Below are 23,261 nucleotides of genomic sequence, written 5' to 3' on the forward strand. Positions count from 1 at the left end.
ACAAAAAACACAGCTAAGTGGGATTCAAATCAGGGTCTTGTAAGGCCCCAAGCCCTATACTTCAGCCCGTAGGCTATAGGACTTCTTGTCTTTACAGGGCTCCAGAATCTTGCAAATTATTCCAAATGGGACTGAGGGGGAGGTCTAGCAGGGGTGGGGCGGGGGGCCCAGAAGTGAAGGGAGGCTGCAAGGCTTCCTGGCTAGTGTCAGACTGTAACTGGACCTCCACATTAGGGCCCTCGTCTGGGGCAGACAACCAAGGGTTTGAGCAGGAGTGGAGGGTCCCTTCCTACATGTCCCCCTCTCCAGCTGGGCCCTGAGAAAAGCCTTAGGGAGGGGCCATCACTGTGTGATGAGTATTTTCTGAGCACCCTGTAACAATCTCAAGGAGACACAGAAAAGCCAAGAGGACATTTCCCTGTGGAAGGAAAAACAGGGTCCCGTGAGAGCTCTGAGCCGAGGCCCCTGACCCGGTCTGCTGGAATCCCATTCCGGGCAGGCTTCTCTGAGGGAGGAAATGGACCGAAGCTAAGCCCTAAAGAATAAATAGTTACCCTGGGAAGAGGCGGGGTCCCGGGCACAGGGTTCTGTGTGTGCCGTGGCCAGAAGGCCTGGGCCACTTTCAGAAAAGTCCGAGGGGCTTCGTGTAGATGGAACCGGGGCGGAGCGGGGAGGAGAGGGTAGATGAGGCTGGAGGCGTGAGCAGGAGCTGCTGGTGAGGGGCTCATACCCCACCGCTGGCAATGCTCCCACAGCCACTGCAGATGGTGGCCCAGTGGAGGGAGGCCCTGGGGCAGGGAACTTCACAGATGCGCCCAGGCCTGGGCATCTGGGGACCAGGACCATGGCATCTGGCTAAGGCCTCATGTCCCCATCAGATCTCCTCTCTGTTCCTCTGCCTGGTGATGGACTACAACGATGAAAGCTTCCAGAAGGTCATTGAGAAGAAGAGGGAGACAAGGACAGTCATTGACTCTGAAGTAAGGACACCAGGCCTGGGGACCACCTGGGCCTTGTGATGTCACAGACTCAATCAGGGGGCAACGGGGCAGAGGGGAGGGCAGAGATTACTGGAGTCTGGCCTGATTTTTTCTTCCATTTACGTGTGAAAGTGTTTGCAGGGCGTAATGTGCACAAGTCTTAAGAGCACAGCCCGGTGCTTTGTATACAGGCAGACACCCACATAACCTCCCCCAGACAGAGACATGCCCGGAGCTCCAGAAGTCCCTGGCCATGCCCACGGTAGGACTTCTGTCTCCAGAGATCCTCCTGCCTGTCCCAAAGTCCCCAGTAATGGCCTCACGCAGCATGTCGCCTTTTGTGTCTGGTCTCTTATGTGAGTGTGTCAGGAGATCGTCCCCTCATGGCTCAGTGCCACCCCATCGTGTGGCCCCATTGGTCTGTGCATAGCCTAGCGCTGTGAGCCTGCAGGAGGCTTCCAGTTTGGGGCTGTTGCCATGAACACTGCTGGGTGTGCTTACTGGCGGACCTCAACGCTCACCTTTTCTGGACGAACCCCTGGGCGTGCGGTTGTTGGACTGTAGAGCAGCTTCAGTAGATATCCCAGCGTCCAGGATGGTCTGGGTGACTTGGAGTTACTCCCAGCACAAGGTGTAAGCCTTCTAGTTCCTACTTCTTGGCCAACACTTCGGTCTTTTTATTTTAATTAAAAATTGCATTTTAACTTGAGTTATTATGAGTAATCACAGGGAGTGCTTTTCAGCCATTTGGATTTTGTGCCTGTTCAAGTCTTTTGTCCACTTAAACATTGGGGTGGTTTGTCTTTTCTTATTGATCTGTAGATGTTCTTTACATATTGTGGATATGGGCATCCAGACTGTCTTCTCCCAGTCGGTGGTTTGCCAGTTCACTTCCTTAACCGTGTCTTTTGATGAACAGAAGTTCTTCTTATTTTTAAGATTTTATTTATTTGAGAGAGAGAGAGAGAGACCACACGGGTGCACAAGTGGGGGGGGGGTTGAGCAGGGAGCCTGACGCGGGGCTCAATCCTAGGACCCGGGATCATGACCTCAGCCAGAGGCAGACGCTTCACTGACGGAGCCACCCAGGTGCCCCCAGAAGTTCTTAATTGCAACGAAGACAGTTTATCAATGCCTCTCTTACTGTTAGTGCCTTTGAGCCTGTGTGAGAGCCCAGCCTGCCCCAAGGTCATGAAGATATTTTCCCGTTATCTTTTGAGCTAGGTCGTTTTCGCTTTCACATTAGGGCTATGATCCACCCCAAGTAAATTCTGCCTGCTTTTGCTCTGAGCACCCCTCTGCTCGGGGGGCCTCTGGGCACCATCTTGCCCTTGAGGGCTTCTGAGGGGCACGTAGCTCCTCTTCCAATGTGGACCTCAGGGGTAGGCTCTGGAGTGGGTTTCAAACTTTCTGTTAGTGGTGGAACCCTTTCAAGTACAACATGTGCTCAGAAACCCAGCAAGGAAGGCAAAGCTACTCTAATCAAGGGGCGTGGGAGGACGGGTGGAAGGTGGAGTGGGAAGAAGCCCGGGGTCCTGTTCACTCAGCCCCTCTCTGACACCCCTGGGTAGAATCTAGGGTTCCCAGGAGCCTGGTTTGAAAATCGCTGCCCTGGAAACCAGCTGGATCTTGTTTCTGACACACAGCGTTTCCAGAACGTTCTTTGTCAGAGGTCTTTCCTTCTAATGACATACAGAGGCAAGCCCCAAGTAGGCAATAAAGGCTTCCATATCTCTGATACCCACAAGGGGTGGGGCCCAGGTTGGAGTATCTCCGGTGTGGGGACAGGAGTGTGGGGTCTGTAAACGAGGGCGTTGCCCTGGCTGACATGCCTGTCCTGTCTGAAGAGCCCCGCGCACTTTAGCCTGAAAGGGACCTGAGGCAGAAATCTCTTGCACTGGCTCTGAGCTTTTCTTTAGCTTTGGGTCCATCTGAAGAAGCAAGGAGAGAACAATCCATGATCCCGCTGGCTGCTTCGAGGGGTCACCGACCTGCCTCAGCCAGCTGCCGGGAGACCCCCTCCAATCGTGGCATCTCTCGCTCTTTCCCCAGTGGATGCAGAACATGCTGGGCCAGGTGTTGGACGCGCTGGAGTACCTGCACCAACTGGACATCATCCACAGGTGACTGCGAATGGCCAGGCTGCTTCAGGAGAAAGGGCGCAGAGTCCCCTCGGGCGCCCGTACCCCTGGGCAGGATCGGGGGAGAGAGGTGTGGCCGGGGTCAGCGCCACCAGGATAAGCGCGGGCACCTTTCCAGAGCCCCTCCCGGGCTTACAGAGAATGCTGTCCCCTCCACGTCACCTGCAGTGATTCACCCAGCTTCATGAGTGGACGCTGACCGGGGCAGGTTGGTTCTAAAGTGCAGGGCGAGCAGCCCGATAACAGCGCTAGGAAGGAAGCGATTAGGCCGTGCGCCGTGGCCTCTGGTCGGGTGGCGGGGCTGCAGCGCTCCCCGGGGCTGAGCTTTAGACCCACCAGCGGCAGGGCCATGGCATCCACGGTCTGCACGGGCTGGGAACGGCTGCAGATTGGATCAGTATCGGATCTAGAGGAGAGAAGAACCATGTGGATCCTATGGACAAAGAAAATGCCCATGAAATATTTAGTGTTAATGTCACTGAACATTACAGAATGGTTGAAAACAGCCCCCCAAACAAATGCATAGCTGAGATCTGGAGGGAGGTGAGCAGATGTTGGCAGAGAAACGGCAGAAGGATTGGGTGTTTTCCTACTTGTAGTTGGCTTGTTGTTTTGCAATTTAAAATAACTGAGTGTATTTTATTTCTGTAGGAAACACTATTTAAAAACTGGGCTGCAAAGGGGACGTTTGTTGAGAGAAGGGCAGAACTGGGTGGGGCGGGGAGCAGGGCATGAGGTTCAGGGTGCACCGGCCCCCACCCCGGGAGGGTTGCATGGCCTGCAGGTGGTGGGTGGAAAGGTGGGCAGGCCCCCGGAGGAAGGTCCTGCCTCTTGGTTTCAGGAATCTCAAGCCCTCCAACATAGCCCTTGTCAGCAGCAACCACTGCAAATTACAGGACCTGAGCTCCCACGCACTGATGACAGACAAAGCCAAGTGGAACATCCGTGCAGAGGAAGGTGGCCAGGGTCCTCCCGGGCTGTGGGACAGGAGTGGCTGGGGAGCAGTGGGGGAGGGGCCATTCACCCAAGTGGGGTCCCTCCTGGAGTCCAGAGGGCAGCAGCCGGAGCTGGAACAAGGCAACATCAAACCTCTCCTTGCTCAGAAGTTCCCACAGACCCCCGTGGGCTTATGTGGGCTCCAAAGAGACCCCCTTGGCTGGGTTGTAACTGAGCAGGAGGACCACCATGCCGGGGGGTGGATGCACGCAGGCAGGATCCAAAAGACACCCAGAAAATGTTAACCTTCATGGAAGCAGAAGAATGGCCCTTAGAAGGAGATGGGGGCTAGTGGATGCCACACACTGGTGAGAGCTGGATTACTTTACTGAGTCCTAAAAATCACCAAGGAGACGGCAGACGTGGGGAGGAAGGGGTGGTGGGTTCTCCTTCCTTTGAAAAGATAGCGGCGCAGAGGGAGCCGGCCTTCAAGCTGGTACCAGCCGTCAGGGACGGAGACAGTAAGCACGGTTGAGAGTTTCAGAGTCCTGCGTGCACAGAGGATATATGCACGGATGGACGGACGGGTGGATGGACGGGTGAGTGGGGAGAGCTGCCAGAGGTGTAGACAGCAGTCCACCCCTTGGAGTCCACCCCTTTCTGTTTGGCTGAGGAATGAAGGTCCAGAGGGGGAGGGGCTGCTGAGGTCCCACAGGAACTAACAGACTGTTGACCCTGTATTGAGGCTCCTTCTCTGGGGTTCAGGGTTAGAAACTAGGGTGGGGCAACGGGCGTTCTGCCCTTTAGAGGCGACAGTCTGACCTCTAGAAGAGCAAGATGTTTAGAGGATGGAAGTTCCAGCCTTCTTGGCACAGGCCTCTTTTGAACCACATCTGCAGCCACACAGGGCCCAGAGACATGCGTGTGCACACAGGGGCCAGCCTGGTTGGGCACATGCCCAGGTGGGCAGCCTCGCTGGCTGAAGACCAGCGCCCTCGTCCTTTCCCTCCATAGATGGCACCTCCCTACCTCCCCTCCCTTTCTGAGCTGCTTGCTCCCCCAGCAAGCACAGGACTCACGCATCTGACACCTTCTCCTGCCAACAGACCCTTTTCAGAAGTCCTGGATGGCCCCCGAAGCTCTCAACTTCTCCTTCAGCCAGAAATCAGACATCTGGTCCCTGGGCTGCATCATTCTCGACATGGTCAGCTGCTCCTTCATAAATGTGAGCTGCCTTCCGCCCCCCCTCCCCCCCCCACATCCCCAGAAAACTGAAATCTGCCCACCTTGGCTCAAAGGGGGCACATTCTCCCCACCTGCACCCTCCTGCCTCACTCTGTGCCTCCAAGGGGCTGTGTGGAACCCCCCATCCCGCCTGCTGGGGCACCCCGCACTCAATGTTTGGCCTTTGGGGCCCCGGCATGGTGATGCCGATGACTGAGATACTCAAACCGCCCCATGGCTAACCCTCATGGGGGCCTCCCTGCCTCCTTATGGATGAGAAAAGTGAGTTCAGGCGCACCAGTTAGCCCACGGTGGGATGCACACCAAGCAAACCGGACCCCGGCGGGCCTGATCGCACCTCGGGACCCCGGGCGGCTGTGCAGGCTCACGTCTCTAGTCTTCCCACCTCTGGCCCTCTTGCCGGCTTGCCCTGGGGCACGGTCGGGGTTGGGCCGATGGAGCAGTGCTGCCTGCGTCCCCTCAGAGAGCAGAAGCCATGCATCTGCGAAAGTCCATCCGGAGTGTCCCGGACGGCCTGACAGGTGTCCTGCAGACCATGGAGGAGAAGAAGATCCCCGATGTGGAGACCTTCCGTTCTCTTCTGCCTTCGATGCTGCAGATCAACCCCTCGGAGCGCATAACGGTCAGGTGAGCCCAGGGGCTGCGGCTGCAGTTTGATCTTTCCCTGTGTCTTTCGCCATCTCTCCGCCGTCCTCCGCGCATGGCCACTTTAATGCCACAAGCGCGCTGACTTCTCTGTGGCCCACTGGGCTTTCCGGAGTGTGGCCCATCCCAAACTGCAGTAGCGGCAGGCGCACCTCTGAGCCCTGGGGCCGACAAGCCGACTCCCCCCCCCCCCCCCCCCCCGGTGCGGAGATCCCTGAGGCCCAGCAGCGTGTTCTAATTGGAGTTTATCTTAAAACGAGAAGGAAGAAAGGAACACACAACAGTGAATCCAGCCTGGGTTCTCTTCGCCTTTATACCAACACAGTCATAAAATCTGACTGTTCAACATATTTTATGGAGGACGGGGGCCGCCCCCGCGCCCCGCACCCGGGAGCAAGCCCGGGCCCCTCCTGGAGGTGGGACTGCTGGGCGCCAGCTGGGCGTGCTGGCACGGGCGGGGAGGTGCGACCAAATGGAATCCCGAACGGAGGGTGGAGGAGGGTGGAGTCCGGGGCTGCCTGGCGGCCTGCAGGTGGGCACCCCGCAGAGAGCCCATCCCGTCTTGGCCCCTCTCCAGGGATGCGATCCACATCACCTTTGTGAACAGCAACTTCCGGTCCTCCAGTGTCACACTGACCCTGCACCAGCAGGTGGTACCGGCCTTCGTCACCGACCTGCTCCTGGAAAGTAACGTGGCCAGCATTTTAGGTGATGGTGGGGACCCAGAGGGGGAGGGAACTGTTGTCTCAGCTCTGGGGGGGGGGGGGTGTCAGTGCAGTCCTCCCCTGGAGTGCTCCTGACACGTGGCCAGGGGGTCGGAAGGCTTCGGGGCTCTCCCCTCCATCCCACCCCAGGCACCGTATTGCTCAGGGTACCCTCCCTCGCTCCTGTCACCTGTACCACGGTTCATCTAAATGCCTGGCCCCTGTTTCCCCTCCCCTCCTGCTACACAGTCCTCATGACAGCTGGACAGCCCCCCCACTGTCACAACCCCTGGAGCCCTTGCTGTTTGCTTTACACCCTGGCACACGGTGATCCCCATGCCAGCACAGCTGCTCCACTCGGCAGCCGTTCTGTGTGGTTTCTACACGCCCGGCCACGGGAGTGGGCACGGCGGTGGCCCTGGACGGGCAGGCGCGTCCCTGCAGGGGCTCTGTCTGCTGTGGGACACGGGCAGGCCTCCGCTGAGGGTGCCGCCAGTGACCTGGCACAGTGCTTGCTCACCACATAGCACCTTGTCTCCACCACATGTCACTCGTGGGGGACTCCTTGCAGCTCCCAGCACAGGGACTGCACAACCCCCACCCCAAGGTCTTGGGTGAACATTGGGTCTACAGGCCACCTACAGTTGAGGTTGACTCCACCCACCCATCCCTCTGTGTTCTGGGTGCTCTGCTCACTCCCTCCTCTCCGTCCGTGGCCCCCTGCACTGGCTGCTTGTGACAGGGGACTCCTCCCCCATCTGCCGCTTCTGCCCCCACTTCCAGGGAAGGGACGCTTTCTAGACCCTAGCTTCTGTTTCCCCGCATCTCATGGCTGGGGCTTTGAAGGCAGGCAGCTGGGTTGGGTGGAAGCCCATCACCCACCAGCTCAGCGGCCTTGAGCAAGTCTCCCTCTCTGAGTCTGTTTGCTCATCTAAAGTAAGGAGCACCACAGGGCCCATTTGTGGGCCGCTCCAAGGTGCACGGCGGCCCAACACGGGTGGAGGAGGGGTTCGGAGTTGGCCACGGGATAAGGAAGGGGTCTCCAATGTGCACAGTTGGACACTGCGCTCATTGTGGGGACTGGGGTCGTTTGTTATGAATCAAAGGCAAAGAGCCCTGCAGGGAGGCTCAGAGCAGCAGTGGAAAGAGCCCTGGGCTCCAGAGAGAGCTTGGGCTGTCTTGAGCCTCAAGTGAGGCTCCAAGACAGGCTTGGGTTTGACTCTGGACCAGCTGCTAGGCCTGCGAAGTGGGGGTGAGAAGAGCGCCACCTCACGCCCTATCGCGTGGATCTGTAAACAGCGAGGCGCCCAGCCCTCCGAAGCCTCCTGCCCATGTGCTCCTGTCTCCTGCAGAGGTCACGCAGAACTTCTCCAGCAGACCTGAAGTCCAGCTCAAAGCCATGAAGAGGCTCCTAAGAATGCCTGAGGATCAGCTAGGTAGACCCCCCACGCGCCCACCTTCCCCCGCTCCTCCCGGGCTCACCTTGTGGCCCAAGCCTCTGGGGGAGGCTGTGGCCCTTCACTCCGAGCTCTCCTAGAGGGGCTCTCCTACACCTCCGGGGCTTGCTTGTCTTCCCACCTGCTTGGAGTTCTTCCCGTGTCACCCCTTTTGCCCAGCAGAAGGGGGAGATGGGGTGGCTCGGTATGGCAACAGTGCGGAGCGACCCGCCCTCACGTGGTTCTTACGGGTTCTTAGTAAGGGTCCCATCTCTTCTACCCTCTCCATCGATGGCTGGGTTCTTGCTAATTGTCCAGTCGCATAAACGGCACTGAATACCCCAGAGCGTGGGCCCTGGTACGCTGTGTGAGCGCTGGTGTGGGATAAATTCCTAGGTGCTTGGGGTATAAATATTTCACAGTGTCACAGATGCTGCCAGTTACCCACCTAGCAAGAGTGCATGACAGCGTCTCTCCCCAACGCTGTCCATCAAGGAGCATTCTCGTCTTTCACATTTTGCCAAAATAGTGTTTCATAAAATCTCTCCATTCAACTTGCCTCACCAGCCTGAAAATTATACTCACTCACTCATCCATCCATCAGTCCTCCATCCACCCCACATCTGTCCATTTGTCTACCCATCCATTGACCAACTGTCCATCTGTCTTTCCACAGAAGGTTTGTTCCAGGGGCTGGGGCATCAGAGATGGCAGAAGCTGGGTTCCACTGACCCCTTGCCTTTCCCTCTTCCTCCTCTTTCCCCTGGACCCCTTCTGGAGCTAGGCTGTGGCAGCAAGAGTCCACGGGGAGAGCGGAGGGAGCCAGACTCACTGGGAGGCAGCTTAGCTGTGCCGGGCCTCCTGGGGCCAGCGCTCTTGTTCTGCCTGTCCTCACTGCGAGCCCGAGATGGAGGGCTCTCGCTCCCCACTCTTCCGGCGTGGGCAAGGGGCACCGTGGGGACTGGACCTTCCTCAGCCTGCCACTGCCTCTCACCCCCTCCCCCGCGCAGCAGCAGAAGGAAAGTCCGTGAGACCGCAGACAGACGCCCACACTCAGGGCAGTTATGGCCACGGACTCCAGAGTCAGACAGGCTGGGTTCAAAGCAAGTGCTTTCGTCTCTCCGACCCTGTTTTCTCACCTGTAAGAGAGTGACAGGAAGGCTGTACCTCGGAGAGCTGCGGGAGTGAGGTGCCCAGGGCAGCCGCACGTCGAGTGCTCATTAAGCACGCTCTTCACTTGCCTACTCATCCGTCCAGGGGCCCATGCGCGATGCCCTGTAGACTCCTAGCAGCGACGGGCTCCCTCGTCCATACACCCTCCCAGCCTCTGCTCCTGGGCCGAGGCTCACCCCTGCCACCCGGCCCTGCCAGGTCTGCCTTGGCCCATGGAGCTGGTAGAGGCGTTGATCGCCATCATGAAGCAACACGAGAGGATCCTTGACATACAGCTGTGTGCCTGCTCCCTGCTGCTGCGCAGCCTGGGTCAAGGTGGGTGCGGAGCTTACCCTGGCACCTTGTCCCAGACCCGGCAGAGCCTTGGAAACCAGCACTGGCTGCCTGGGGCCACTTCCTCACCGGCCATGTGGGCTGGGCAGGGCCTACCCCTTCCGTCCTCCACCCCACCATGCAACCAGCAGTGATGGGGACCTGCTCCAGGACAAGGCTGACCTTGGCTTTCTCCAGGCAAAGTGGGGGCACGCCCCCCCCAACCAGGGAGGGAGAAGCCCTGCAGGCTACCTGCCCACGACCCCCAGGTGTGTGAGGTAACGCCGGGTGTCTCCCCTTGGCCCGAGCAGCGCTGGCACAGGACCCGGCCGCTGAGATGCCGAGCGACAGCTCCGTCATCTCCGTCCTGCTAAGCAGCACGTGGAGCCACCCCGAGTCCGAGCAGCTCGTGGTTATGGTCTACAGCCTGCTCACCGTCCTCTCCAGCCAGGGTGGGTCCGCCTGGCCCTCCCCGCTCTGCGGGGGGGGGGGGGGGGGCGCCCCGAGATGGCACAGTTGCACTGCCTTTGCCGGCTCTGTTCCGCATGCTTGTCCTGTTTTGTCTCTTGATGGGAAGCTTCCATGTGGGCATCACCTGTTCCCTCCACAAATGTGCACTGACTGGGTGCCAGGTGCCACTGCGGGCTTCACATGGCATCTTCCGCCTCGTTCACCTCCACTTCATGGGAGCACCTGTGCTCCTGAGGCCGCCAGCTAGCCAGGCGGTGGGCGGCAGGACTGGGGATGCTGTGGAGAACCAAGGGCCACACACACCTTACATTGCCCTCACCCACCTCCTTGGGTCAGTGTGCTTCTTCCCCGTGGGCAGCTGGTCCCTCCCGAGGGAGGGACGCCTGCACTCTGCTCCTCACCCCGCTTGACTGGATCCCACTTCTAGGAGTGAGCAGGGGTGCTGTGAATAAGCACGTCAGGACAACAGGCGTACATCAGAGCCATCGGGCAAACTGGGTGTCGGCTCAGGCCTGCTCTGTGTGGACCCAGGAGGCCGGTCCCAGCCCAGTCATGGGATGGGCAATACAGGGACTGGTGACCCAGGGGACAGAGTATGTCCTCTTGTTTCGGGGCCCCACACTGGGTATGATTGGCCCAGAGTAGAAGCCCAGAAATGCAGGACCCATGGGCCTGTAGTGGGCAAGGACCATGGAGGGAGGCGGTGCTCAGGAAAGGCTTCCTGGAGGAAGGCGTTATCCGTGGCCCTAATTCTGGGGCCCACCCACAGAATCGGCCTCAGAGAAGCTGCAGAAGGCTGGGCTGTTTGAGCATATCCTGGAGCACCTGAGTACCTTCTCCACAAACAGGGACATCTGCATCAATGGCCTGAGCCTGCTCTGGGCCCTGATGGTGGACGGTGAGGGGGCCCCTCCTCCCACTCTCCTGCCGGGGGTGGGGAGGGCTGCTACCCTTGCTGCTCCCTCATCACCTGACAGCCTTCAAGGGCCTCCACGGTCTGGCCCTTAAACACTTCAGGGGCAGAGCACACAAAAAGGCTCCTCTGAGAGTCTGGAAGCAGAGGAAAAACAGCGGGGGAAGGGGCAGGGGGGAGGCGCTGCACCCGGCAGAGGCAGGACCTCCTGTCCTGACGGGGTAGGTCCTCAGACTCTGGTGGCTCCTGCCCTGGGAACCCCTCTACCTGCCACACATCCTGGGATTTCCTGGCAGTCCCTGGTTTCTGATGGTCGCTTGGCACCCTACTCTTACTCTAGCTTCAGAAAAGGGCCCCCAGGCTGTGCTGTCTCCTCTCCAGGCCCCATCTTGGCCTTCCTGCCATCTGGGCATTCGATCTAAGAGAAAGAGGGCTCCAGGCCCCGGAGAGCCTGGGAAACCAGAGAGCACTGTCCACATCCCAAGTGCAAAGTCCCCCAAGACCAGTTGGGGGCAGAGTCCGTACCCTCCAAAAACTCCCCTTACCTGACCTCTCCCCAACAACTTTGGGGCTGCTGTCCTTGGGGGTAGGGAGGGGGTGTGCACTGCTGCGTGCACTCAAGGGCTATGTGTCCCCTCCATCCCATCCTGGTTCCAGCTATCATTGTGAACAAGGCCCCTCTGGAGAAAGCCCCCGTCCTCATTGCCAAGGTGCTGGCCGCCTACCCCACGGACGCGGAGATGGCTGAAGCCGGCTGCGCGGTCTTCTGGCTGCTGTCCCTGCTGGGTGAGCAGCCCGGGCTGGGAAGCGCGCCCCACCCACAAGGCCACGAGGCCTGAACTAGGCCCTCTGCAGGTTGCATAAAGGAGCACCAGTTTGAAGACGTGGCGGCCCTGTTCCTGCGAAGCATCCGGCTGTGCCAGGACAGAGTCCCGCTGGTGAACAACGCCTACCGGGGACTGGCCAGCCTCGCGAAGGTGTCCGGTGAGCCCGGTTGTGGACAGGGCTACCACTAGGAGTGGGGGCAAAACTCAGCACGGCATGTCCGCCAGCTGCCCACAAACCCAACACACAAGCAAAAGAATCGAGAAAGGAACAGAACAGTCTACAGTTCCTCCAACCAGAAGTTGCCATGGAGACTTTTCACATACATGTTTTTTTTCCCCCTGAATGCTATACTGTGATTCTCTTTCCCTGTCCACAAACACATACTAGGTCTGCACAGGTATCCCTAACAGGTTTGGCTTCTCAGATCAGCCCAGGAGCCAGGTCCCACCTCCATAACAGGAACACTGTTACTCAGTGCACAGCGCCTGGCACCGTGACGGATTCACGGCACCACAATCCCTTGGAGACACTTGGGGCCTGCAGATGGGACAAGGCTGCCAGCTGGGGTGTGAGTGGCTCTTCAGCCAACTCTGTGTCCCAGGCAGATGCACAAGGTGGGCTGGGGGCCAAAGGCTGGCCAGGCCTCTGTCCGCTTCTCAGCCTGAAGTTGTCTGGGCCCGAGGAAGGGAGTGCGGCCACCCTCACTCCTGGGACGGAGGCTCCAAGGAGCACTGGCAGGGTCTTCCTTCCCAGTTAGACACCCTGGGCTCCAGGGCTCTCCCCCAGCCTGAGGTCCCACCCACACAGGTCTGCATCAGTTGTCCACCTTTAGGGGACAGGAGGGGAGGCTGGGGTCCTGAGGGCAAAGGGACCTGGCTCAGCAATGGAAGAGGGGGTGGTCAAAGCCCAGGGCCAGCATCTGGGAGAGAACGGGCTTTGCCACCTACCTACTGGCTGGGACACTCAAGTCATCCCACCAGAGTGTCAGATCCCCCAAACTCCAGAAGGGTCTGATGCGTACCACTTACACAGGTCCCCAGCCCCTCGAGAGTCAGGGTCTAACCCCTAACTGGGGGTGCACATGTGCAGCGCTGGAGCTCCCCCCGCGCCCACCCTGTAGGCGCACTCTGCGATGCGCTCTAGCACTTCTCGTGCCCACAGCCTGAGGCCACCCCGAGGACAGGAGCCTTCTGCTTGGAGAGGGAGGTGGGGTTTACACGTCCCACCTGGGGGGCACGCCGACCTCAGATGCCCCGAGACGGCAGGAAACTGGCCGCCTCTGCCAGTGGCTGAGGTCCTTGCTACCCTAAGCGCTTGGGACTCTCTCAACGACCCTAAGAACTTGGTACCACCATCACCCCACTTGCTAGAGGACACCAAAGCATTGGCAGCCGGAGTGAATGCACACCCCCCGCCCCTCAGAGCTGGCGGCCCTGCAGGTGGTGGTGCCCGAGGAGGGTGGCAGCGGCCTCGACCTCATCCAGGAGACGTACCAGCTGTACAAGGACGACCCCGAGGTGGTGGAGAACATCTGCGCGCTGCTGGCCCACCTGGCTTCCTACAGTGAGAATCCCCCGCCCCTCCCAGACGCCAGGGGTCAGAGGCACCCCACTCGCAGCTCTAACTGGTAGAGGGAAGGGAAGGAACCGCATCACCACTTCCTGTTGGTTCGACAGGAGAGCTCACTAGGCATCAGGCGCGGCCGACCGTGGGGGATGCCCAGTTCCTGAGCCTCCGAGGCAGCGTGCGGGTCGGGCTGAGCCGGAGGGGGATGGGCCCAGCCTCGTCCTGCTGGCCTCCTCAGAAGTGCCCCGGCTGGGGTTGTGGGGGCATCGGGCTGGCCGCGCCCTGACCTCAGGACCCTCTGCTCTGCCCACAGAGGAGATCCTGCCTGAGCTGGTGTCCAGCGGCATCCAGCCCCTGGTCCAGGAGATCAAGGAGCGCTTCACCTCCAGCCTCGTGAGTATCAGCGGGGGCCCACAAACCAGGCCTCCCACCTGCTTCTACAGTCAGATCCCAGTGGCACTGGGTCCAGGGCCTAGAACGAGAGGTTTTGTGTAGAACACACTCGAGTCTGTGTGTATAGTTTTTATGATTCTTCTCTTTCCAGGAACTGGTTTCATACGCAGAGATGGTGTTCTTAAGGCTGGAAGCCACCACGCCACCCAGCTCTGTGGGAGGACAGTCGGCTCTGCCCTGAGGACGACAGTCGGCTCTGCCTCCTGCCCCCCACCTCCCTGTGCCTTCTCTCCTGCCCCTTCTTTCCTTGTATGACCCCAGAGCTGCCCGGTAAATGGCGTGTTTCTTAGGCTTGGGGAGGAATGTCCATGTCACTCTTCTCCAGGGCGAAGCCCACGGCCTGTGCCTGGCGCGGAAGCGTCCTAGGGGCAGGATGGACCGGTGGTGCTCTGGGGGCTCGGTTGAGCAGGTGTCACGTCGGCTGCGGCCCTGGCCCAGTCAGTGTGGCAGCTGGACACAGCGGTCCTTTGGGGCCATTCTAAACGAGGGAACAAAGTAACGTCCACAGGCTCCATCTCAAGTAAAAACCGGCATTTATGTTAAATATCCTCAGCAAGTCCAGGCCCTCCTTGTGCAGCGGCCGGGCGGCCTGGTAAAGCCTGGGGCTTTATGCACCGAGTGCAACCCGCGGCTGCCCACTGTTCTCAGAAGATCCTCACACCTGGGTCAAACCCACATGATGCTCCGTCCCAACAGCAGGGGGGTCAGCACGTCTGTCCTAGATGCGGAGGGGCACCCGCCTCTAGGAGTGACTGCTGTCACCAAGCTCAGGCAACCCGAGCCTCACTGCCACACTGTGGGCCCCGCCCTTAAACTTGGTGGGTGGATACATGGAGAGGGGGTGGGGGGCTGAGGAAGGAACAGCGTCCTCGGAAAACCTCTCAAAGTCCAAAGGCAGCCACAGCTAACTCTGAGACGGGGCCGGGCCCTGAGTCCAGCGCAGTTCTTTATGTGACCTGAGGCAGAGGAAGGAGGGGCCCCCTCCAGGGAAGGTGCTGAAAACCCAGTGGATGTCCGGGTACTTCCTACCCCTGGGATGGGGCAAATCCCCTGCAAAGCTGCCCGTCACGCTGCGGTGACAGCACGGCATAGGCGGCCCCGACTCCCCGTCCTGGCGGAGGGTCCCGGTGCCCCTCCACATCCGCCCAGGACACACTCTTGCCTGAGCTGCCCGCCCCCCTGTGTGGGGGGAGGGGGACCAGGTCTCAGATGGCAAAATCAGAGGGAAGCAGTTCTCAGCAGCACGCCCCCACGCCCTGCCACCAGGATGGGGAACATATTTCGACAGAGTTGCCAGGGAAATCCGAGCTGTCCCGTACTTGGTTACGACCGCCTAGGGACGGAGACGCTGCCACCGTCTGGAGCGGGGGCTGTGGGGCACCTGTCCTGGGCCATACTCTCCCACTCCTTCTTCACCAGGATGTAGAGTCTCATTGCTGCCTGGGCGTCCTGAATCTAAGGGGCACAGAAGACCACTGTGACTGTCCCAGCAGGTAACAAGCACGGCCACGGGCCACCCAATCCCACAACTGCCAAGCCCCGAGCACCAGACACTGAGCCCGCCAAGGAGAAAGCCAAGCAAAGGAGCAGTCTAGGGATTCGATCCTGGCCTGGCTTCAGCAACTCTGGTGCCCCACTTATGAGAGAAGAAAGGAACCCAAGCAAGAGCAGGGACAGACGCGCTGCCTTGTGACGCAACACAGACGCACGGACACACAGACGGGAGGGCGGGCTCTGAGCACAAGGCGGGCCCAGGCCATGACGTGGGGGCTGGGTTCCACGGGCCAGAGGCCTGGCGGCAGCACTCCTCATCCCCGACACTGGAGCCTGTCACAAGGCCCAGAGGCCAGCCAGCCTGGGCGGCATCATCCTAAAAGGCCTTCCATCTAGATGGGGGACTTTTCCTCCAAACGACTGGAATAACGGTAGTTTTTTGTGTTCAAGCGTTTATTAGCTAAACGCAAACATTCAGGATGTAGCGAACATTGGATGAGCCCGCTCTCCCAGCTCATTCATAGACCAGCAACCTCCTAAAAAGAGGTCATCCAGGCCCCTGACCGGGCGCCCTAGCTGCAAGGTCAGGGATGCCCCCAATCCTGAGGACTGTCACCCCAGGACACACTCACCGAACAGTGCTCTGCCTGCTGCACCCTGATCCCCAGGATCCTCTCTGCAAGCAGCTTCAGAGACGGCCTTCCACTCTGCGGGGGAGAGCGGACAGCACACAACCACGCTGGGCTGCAGGCCTCTGCGCCGGGCCGGGCTCAGGGCGGTCACCTCCTCAGCCCAACCCCGGGCCCCTCCATGTGCTTTCACCAGAGGCGCCGTGGCCCCCAGGGCTGGTGACCCCCGGCGTCAGCCCGGAGAGGAGGGGCCGGGAAGGAGTCTGCCTCTCCGCCTTCCAGCCTCAGGCCTCCATCAGCGGCAGGTCGGGGGGCAGCTGGGGGTCTCGTCACAGATCGGAGCGGGAGAACCTGTTCTCGCTCACGCTGACCTGAGTGCGGCGCTCAGCAGGACGCGTCTTTCCCTCTTAAGCTTTTAGTTTCAAAAGTTAGAAGGCGACCCCAAACCATAAACCAAACAGCTTTAACGGATAAGCTGTGAGGAGCCAGAACCAACCATTACGCGAATGGCAGCACGCCTGCGACGCATGCAGCCCCACTTCCTGTCAGTACCTTCACTTGACTCTTGAACGGTTTGTATTTCTGTGTGTCCCGAATCTTCTTTTTTGGGTGATCAAGAAACAGCACCTGGAAGAGGAGAGTGACAGTCATGGCGTCACCAGTGTGCAGCGGGGGGACTCCCTTCTCTCAAGTTCCCTCAAGGAACCCCAACACAGAGCACGTTCCAGTCAAAGCATATCGGTGTGAGCCGGACTTCTGACAGAACGCGATCACGCTGTCCAGAGATGACGGCCGACAGCAAGAACCCAGTTTTATGATAAAGACCCAATCAGGGACACAGGAGACCAATAGCCACCACCTGACAAGCAAGCACACTGATCCCACGTTGTGAGCTGGTGTCCCACCTGCAGAAGTCAGGATGGTAACGGATCACAGCGGCTCATGGCACGACCTCAGGAGAGAGCCGGCCACGTGGGGAGGGAGCAGGAACGAGCAGGGCAGCCCCCCTGAGGGTTCATGACGCCGCATCGCAGTGGACAGAGGACCCGCTGTCAGTCTCAATAGTTCAAAATTTCAAAAGGCAACGAAGACCGACATTCAGGAGTGCCTGAAACATATGCAAACCCCGGGGTTCCACGACACACTATTTGAGAAGCCCCACGCCCAGGAAGGACAATCTCCCACTCCACCTGCCACGCGCTCTCATCAGAACAGGCAGCTCAGTTCTGCCCATAGCAGAGACCCTCAAGGAGCAGAGGCTGAAGGCCACAGCCTCTAGAGCACCAGAAGTGGCCCCTGGAGCTTGCCCACCATGAGGGAGACAAGAGGACCCCTAGAGGGTCTGGTGGCCGCAGGGGCCGCTTCCCCACAGATGGTGGCTCTGACCTCACAGGAGCACTAGGCCCTGGCCAGCTGGGTGGACAATAGAGGCAGCTGCCTGGCTCTGTATGCGTGGAATGTGCCAGAGCAGTGGGCAAGGGGCCTGGCACCAGGTCCAGGCTGGCACCCAGCTCTGCTACGTGGACGCGGCGGGCACGTCACCTAACTCACAGCGCCTCGCTTCTAGCGCCTATAAAAGGAGCACGAAGGCCTCAGGTGCCTTCTGGAGAACCGAGGAACTTCTAGCACTCCTCCCAGGCCACGGGCAGAACTCGGTAACCGGCATCCGGTACTGTGACGAAGGCCGAGATGCAAACCCCGGAAGGCCCTGGGCGGCGTGGGGGTGAACCAGCAGGTGTCAGGCAGAGGTACCTTCAGGTCGTTGTGCAGTGCGTGTCCGACCAGGACCCGGCCCTTCAGCATGTCGGCCACTTCCTTCTGCACGACTTCCAATTTTTCTCCTGACAAGCAGAACGAAGAAGTGGTTTTGAGCGCCGTGTGCTGCGCGGGTGAGCCCCCCACACCAGCTCCACCACAGCCATGAGAGGGGCTTTCAGGAGCGCTCGCAGCTGCCCGACAGGCATTCTAACTGCTGACTCTTGTAGGAACCAGGCTGGAATTTCGTGCTTTCCGACTGGAAATTAAACAGGAACGGTGCTTTGCCACAGACGGCGAGGAGGGCTGCTCCAGGCCCGGGCCCAGAGGCAGCGCGGCCTGCTCTCCCAGCCGATGCCCCCGGGGGCACCCCCACCCCCTCCCGCCAAGGGAAGGGTCAGGTCACCGTGCTTGCACCCCGTGACTCCGCCTGCCCCCCGACAGAGGAGGTTAGACCAGGGCCAGCCCACCCTGTGCAGGACCTGTCAGAGCCTAAAACTGAGGGGCTGGTCAGGCCAGGGCACCGCTTGTTGGTTGGGTGTGCAGAGGGAACCTGAGGGGCGTAGAGAAAGGAGACCCTGTGGGCCGGGAAGGAGCAGTGTGGCCTTGATCCCAAGAGCTTCCAGGACCTCTCCAGGTCCCTAACTCAGAGTCGCCCCGGGGGCCCTTCTGTTCTTCCTCCCATGGGGCCAACCCACCAGAAATCCCTACAGACTCCCCTTCAGGATGCACCTGGGTTTGGGCCATTCCCCCCCCTCCCCCCCGGTCACCACCAGCACATGCCCCCTCTTCCTGTTTTCACACTCATGGGCCCAGAGTCTCTTCTCAACACCACAGTCAGAAAGAACCTGCCAGAACCTGAGCCAGGCTCTCACCGTTCAGACCTTCCCATGGCTTCCCGAAGTCCTCACAAAGACGAGGCCCTACAATCTGTCCACAGCCCCTCCTGACCCTACACTGGCACCCACTTTCCGGGTGACACACAGGTGGGGACACAAATGTGCCTGAGAGGCCTCCGAAAACAGTCACCCCAAGCGAGGTAAGACTGTCAGGACTCTTGCTGTGACAAGTGCTCCAAACAGAAAAGGGACAAAAGGGAGAAAGAGAGGAGCTCCTGGCGGGCTCAGTCCGTAGAGCGTGCAACTCGGTCTCGGGGTGGTGAGTTTGAGCTCCACGGTGGGTGTAGAGGTTACTTAATAAAAAATGCTAATCATAAAAAAAGAAAAAGAGAGAAGGGACCCAGGCATCGCTTTTCCTCTGTGCTCATCAGCCGGGAGGACCCACCCTGCTTGAGGTTCTCTGGCCGTATCCCGCTGACCGCCGTCCTGTAGTCCGTCACCGGCTGGGTGGGCTTGACGTACTTGTCATAAACACACTTCCCATACTGGTTCACAATGGACACTCGGGCGACGACGCTCTCTTCCCCCTTGGGGCCCACGCCCACCATCTCACAATCCATGGCTAAGGCTCTCGTCAGGCTGAAGGGAGCCAAAGGTTCCAGTTTGATCAACACAGCAGGAGCCAACTATCGGCACCTAAAGCTCTCCGCCCATCACCACGGCTCGTGGAACAAGCTCCCCATGCTCAGGCTCCTCGCGGGATGGGGTGGCACCTGCCTGATTCAACTAGAGTTCAACTAGGGGAGAGGGACGGAGCCGCCTCCCGAAACCCTCGCCCCCCACCCCCACCCCGGGCTGAGCGCCGCCCGCAGCCCTGGCCCTGCGTACCCGCCGAAGGCCTGCTCCTTCACCAGCGTGATGGTGCTTGCACTCTGCCCCAGCTGCTTTCTTGCTATCCTGGCTGCCTCGGGGCCCAGGGCCGCCTCGATGTCCGCCGGGTCCACGTCATCAAACCAGATGTCTTCTCTAGAAGGGCAGAGAGAACAGGCCGAGCGCTGGTCAGCGGAGGCGCTGGTACAGCGGGGGGCCCGGCTACTTCCGCGGATTGCCAAGCGTGCTCTACCACTTTTCTGCTTCGTTACAAGACAAGCTCTTTACCCCAAACTTAAGAACGGCAGATAAACACAAAGAACATAAAATATAAATGTAAAAACCAGGTGTAACGACTACCAACGCTTAGTTCTAAATTGAGGAAGTAGTAGGCTCATCACTGAACGTTTAGAAAAATGAAATGGAACCAGACCACCCCCTACGCCAAGCCTCCCCAGCTGGAGCGACCTCTAGGTCTTCACACCGAGGCCTCGAACTCAGATCCCACGCGAGGGTGTGCGTTCCTGCCTGGCGAATGCTGTCTTTTGGGCTCAGCTGAATGTCATCTCCTTAGAAATCTCTTCCTGACCCCACGAGGGGACACGCTCCTCTGGCCATTTGCTCCACAAGCTTCTCCCTCCTTGGGTTTATCCTGACCACATTCACAGATCACTGGAATAATTTCAGTCTGGCCGTCTCTCCTGCTTGACTACCCGCCTCAAGTGGGAGGGCCTGTCGTGCCCGCTCCTTTTCCAGAGGGCGTCCCTGGCACACGGACACACAGCAGGCACTCAAACCACTCTCTCCTGCAACCTTCAGCCACCCAGGCGACTCGCCACCAGCCCGACTTACAAATGTGCCACCTCCAGCTGAGCCACTCAGAGGCAGCCACGGGCTCCTGGCCTCCCTGTGTGAGTGACCCCCGCACCCCTGCGTGAGGGACCCCATGGGGTCTGTTGAGTAATCACCCGGTGCTGAGCTGGCACACTGCATCTCACAACCCCCCCCCCACCACAGATGACCACACTGAGGCGTGGGGGGTGTCAGGAGCTTGCCGCCAGAGCACCCGACTCGCCAGACGCAGGAAGTGGTCTCAAACCTGGGCCTTTCTGGCTCTGGCATGCGTTCATCCCACAAATCTTTACTGGAGGTCTACTGAGGGCCAAGCTCTGCTTTAGGCGCTGGAGATAGGACAGTTACCTAACAGGCCTCGCCCTCATTATGCCTCCACCCCGGGGGGGAAACAATAAGCCAAGAAACAGCAGCGGGGTAAGGTGCTGGAGGGCCTCCTGGAGGAGCCAGGCCGCAGTTGCTGGGACTCTGTTCTCAGAGCTGAGCTGATGGGGGCCGCCAGAGCTTTGGCGCGGGCAGATGCCACCTGTACTTACTCGGTGGGCAGGGCCGGAGGCAAGGCCGTAGTCACGTCCTTAGCTTTCCGCTTCTTATGCTTGATGTCTCCTCCTTCGGAAGAAATGTCACCGTTTGTCCTTTTCTTGGCTCCCTTCTCATTGTGCTCTGCTCCATTGGCCTCTGGGGGAGGTGCCGGCACCTTCCTGGGCCTTGGAGACTGTGAAGGAAGAGCGCTGCCGCCGGCCTCGGGGTCTGTGGTCTCCGTCCCCATCTCACTTCTCTGTGCTGTATTTGGGATCGCTTTTCTCTTTTGTGGCATAATCTTGGGCTGCTTTTTGGAATCCGTCTGAGAGACAAGAGGCTTTTCCGGGGCCTGTGCTTTTTGTTTCAGGAGCTAATAGAACCCAAAATAAAATACACGACACATTTGAATTTGGAAATCACACACAAGGGACTGAAAACACTTATGTGTGTGCTATATGTACCCATACATCGATCACACCTATGTACGTCTGCTACCCACGTCACTGAGAATCAGTTTCAAACGGTGTGGGAAAAGCCCTTTTTCAGGCCCATCTGAAGTCACTTGTGGCGAAATGCGCTTCTCTGTTTATCTGAGTACAACGCACGATTTGACACCTGCATCCTCATTCCTACAAAACTTCCAACTGTGTTTTCCACCTTAAGTACCTACTGAATGACTGAACAGACACTACTTCACTCGGAGCCCCAGGAGATGATAAGCAACCTGTTTTCCCATTTACAGTTCATTTAGAGTTACTTCGCCCACAGATTGGGCCAAGGAGCTGCAGCATGGAAACCACGTCCTTCACAAGATCTCTTGGTTTGCTACTGCTGTGTGGGTCTCAGAAGAGCGACGGAGAGTGTCTGTCAAACTGAAGAAGGCTCAAGAGCGGCCAGTGGCCATGTTTCTGTCGTACAAGAAGGGCTCTCGGCGTTCTTCTAGTCCAACCTTCCCCTGGTGCTCCGGTCCCCAGCACAGCTGTTCTCAGCCTCAGTGAAGAGCCTGGTTATGGGGCAGTGAGCCCAGACACGAGGACCTGGGTTTCTCCTTACTTGTTCCCACAACATTTGAACAGAAAGATTTGTTTTCTCGAATGAAGTAGAGAAAACACAAGGTTTTCCCCATAATGACCACCCTTCCTACTCACTTACTCTTGCTTTGCTTCCTCGAGAGAAAGAGAAAGAGGCAGAGTCACAACTCAACAAATGGTACAGAACCCTGGGGTTTCCCGAAGGGACCTCATCAGTCCTGTCCCTTGAGACAGGTGGTTGGGGCCTCCCATCCTAAGACACCGGCCGTGCTGAGAGGCTCCAGAAGCTTTTCTCTGTTGTCTGTCTTGCTCACCTGGGGGCTCTGGAACAGAGTCCACAAAACCATGGAAGGCTCTAAAGGTCAGTAGTAGCAAAGAACACATACTGGCGCCCGAAATGTGAATCCGCACCCCCGTCTGCCACGTTTTTACGAGCTGTGTGACGCTGGGCCCAATTCCACAAGCTCTGTGCCTCCGATTCCTCACTTGGAAAACAGCGACGACCACAGCTGCTAACTCCAAGGCACGTGTAGAGAATTACAACTGAACTACAGGGAACAGCAAGGGGCAGAGAGGAACATCCACGCAGTACTGACCCGGATACCGAGAAAGGCAGCAGGGCGCCACCCCGCGTTCAGGGCAGGGACTCCGGTGTGGGACCCGGTTCTGCTCGCCTGGACCTCTTCTCCAACTTTTCTAGAGCCCCCTTACCCGTCTGTAAACCCGAGATGCTACCGGGGTCTACCGCAAGGTATTGGTCGGGGGGTGAAACAAAAACACGCACAGAGATGAGGTGGCGAGTCTGCACGTTTCGAGAGCTGGGCACCTGGGGCGGCTGCCATCAACTAGTACTCGAAGGCGCTAGATATTGCTGGAATCCTCCCGACCAACGTCCTGCTGCTTGCAAGCCCGAGGGCTTGCGGTCTAACCCAACAAGCCGATCTGCCTGCGGAAGGTGTGCCTGCACGGCTGCCGCCAGGGCCCCACGCGTCTCTCCCCCGTCCTCCGTCCACGCGGCCCCGCCAGTCTTACCTCCTGCAGCGCCCTCCAGTTTTGGGAGAAGTCCTCTGGCGCCTTTGGAGGCCGCACCACGACGATGCTCGGGCCGCCTCCCGGTTTCTTGCTTGTTTCTCGCCCTTTGCTTTCCCAGAATCTCTTTTTCCTGCTTTTCTTCCGAGGTGGCTTCTTGCCAAGCTCCGGCGCAGCCAGGGGGTCACCCGGGACGCGCCTGGGAGTCTGCGCCTTGCCCATCCAGCCGCCACCGTCCGGGGTCCCTGGGGCCCGACACTAGCGCGCGACCAGAGCCCCGCTGCCCGGGCCCGGAGCCGGGCTCTGCCCACCGCGCGCAGGCCCAGACCAGCCCCCGATTCCCCCACTCCGGGGACACCCGCCTCCCGCACCCCGGAAGCGACCCCGCGCGCGCCTCGGCACGTGCGCCCTCGTCCCCGGAAGTGCTCGTCTCTCCC

The 23,261-nt window shown here is 59.3% G+C and overlaps 2 protein-coding genes across 2 annotated transcripts in view; one reads left to right on the forward strand and one right to left on the reverse strand.

Annotated features, from left to right (window-relative positions):
- Positions 1 to 13,984, forward strand: part of STKLD1 (serine/threonine kinase like domain containing 1) — a 21,326-nt gene extending 7,342 nt beyond the window's left edge. The window contains 16 exon segments of the mRNA XM_044389525.2: positions 879 to 980; positions 3,033 to 3,103; positions 3,963 to 4,078; positions 5,164 to 5,282; positions 5,766 to 5,929; positions 6,525 to 6,655; positions 8,004 to 8,087; positions 9,459 to 9,575; positions 9,884 to 10,024; positions 10,813 to 10,941; positions 11,614 to 11,742; positions 11,812 to 11,940; positions 13,207 to 13,347; positions 13,664 to 13,748; positions 13,750 to 13,792; positions 13,895 to 13,984. Of these exon segments, the coding sequence (XP_044245460.2) occupies positions 879 to 980; positions 3,033 to 3,103; positions 3,963 to 4,078; positions 5,164 to 5,282; positions 5,766 to 5,929; positions 6,525 to 6,655; positions 8,004 to 8,087; positions 9,459 to 9,575; positions 9,884 to 10,024; positions 10,813 to 10,941; positions 11,614 to 11,742; positions 11,812 to 11,940; positions 13,207 to 13,347; positions 13,664 to 13,748; positions 13,750 to 13,792; positions 13,895 to 13,984 (1,791 nt within the window).
- Positions 6,242 to 23,196, reverse strand: REXO4 (REX4 homolog, 3'-5' exonuclease). Its single transcript, XM_026514280.4, has 8 exons — positions 22,828 to 23,196; positions 20,779 to 21,134; positions 19,409 to 19,546; positions 18,966 to 19,159; positions 17,679 to 17,767; positions 16,479 to 16,553; positions 15,930 to 16,004; positions 6,242 to 15,258 (listed from the first exon to the last, which is right to left on the reverse strand). The coding sequence occupies exons 1-8, from the start codon at positions 23,044 to 23,046 to the stop codon at positions 15,127 to 15,129; spliced, it is 1,278 nt and encodes a 425-aa protein (XP_026370065.2). The 5' UTR covers positions 23,047 to 23,196; the 3' UTR covers positions 6,242 to 15,126.
- Between the last annotated feature and the right edge of the window lie 65 nt (positions 23,197 to 23,261).

Source organism: Ursus arctos, unplaced genomic scaffold (assembly GCF_023065955.2).
Source record: "Ursus arctos isolate Adak ecotype North America unplaced genomic scaffold, UrsArc2.0 scaffold_18, whole genome shotgun sequence".
Classification (NCBI taxonomy): Eukaryota; Metazoa; Chordata; class Mammalia; order Carnivora; family Ursidae; genus Ursus; species Ursus arctos.

What these genes read in the sequence shown, in the direction of transcription:
- REXO4 (XM_026514280.4), bottom strand. Translation starts at nt 23,046, where the DNA reads ATGGGCAAGGCGCAGACTCCCAGGCGCGTCCCGGGTGACCCCCTGGCT. An exon ending in AAGGAGCAGGCCTTCGGCGG is followed by an intron (nt 19,160 to 19,408) that starts GTACGCAGGGCC and finishes GGCTCCCTTCAG; the next exon opens with CCTGACGAGAGCCTTAGCCA. An exon ending in AGCAGGCAGAGCACTGTTCG is followed by an intron (nt 15,259 to 15,929) that starts GTGAGTGTGTCC and finishes TGTGCCCCTTAG; the next exon opens with ATTCAGGACGCCCAGGCAGC.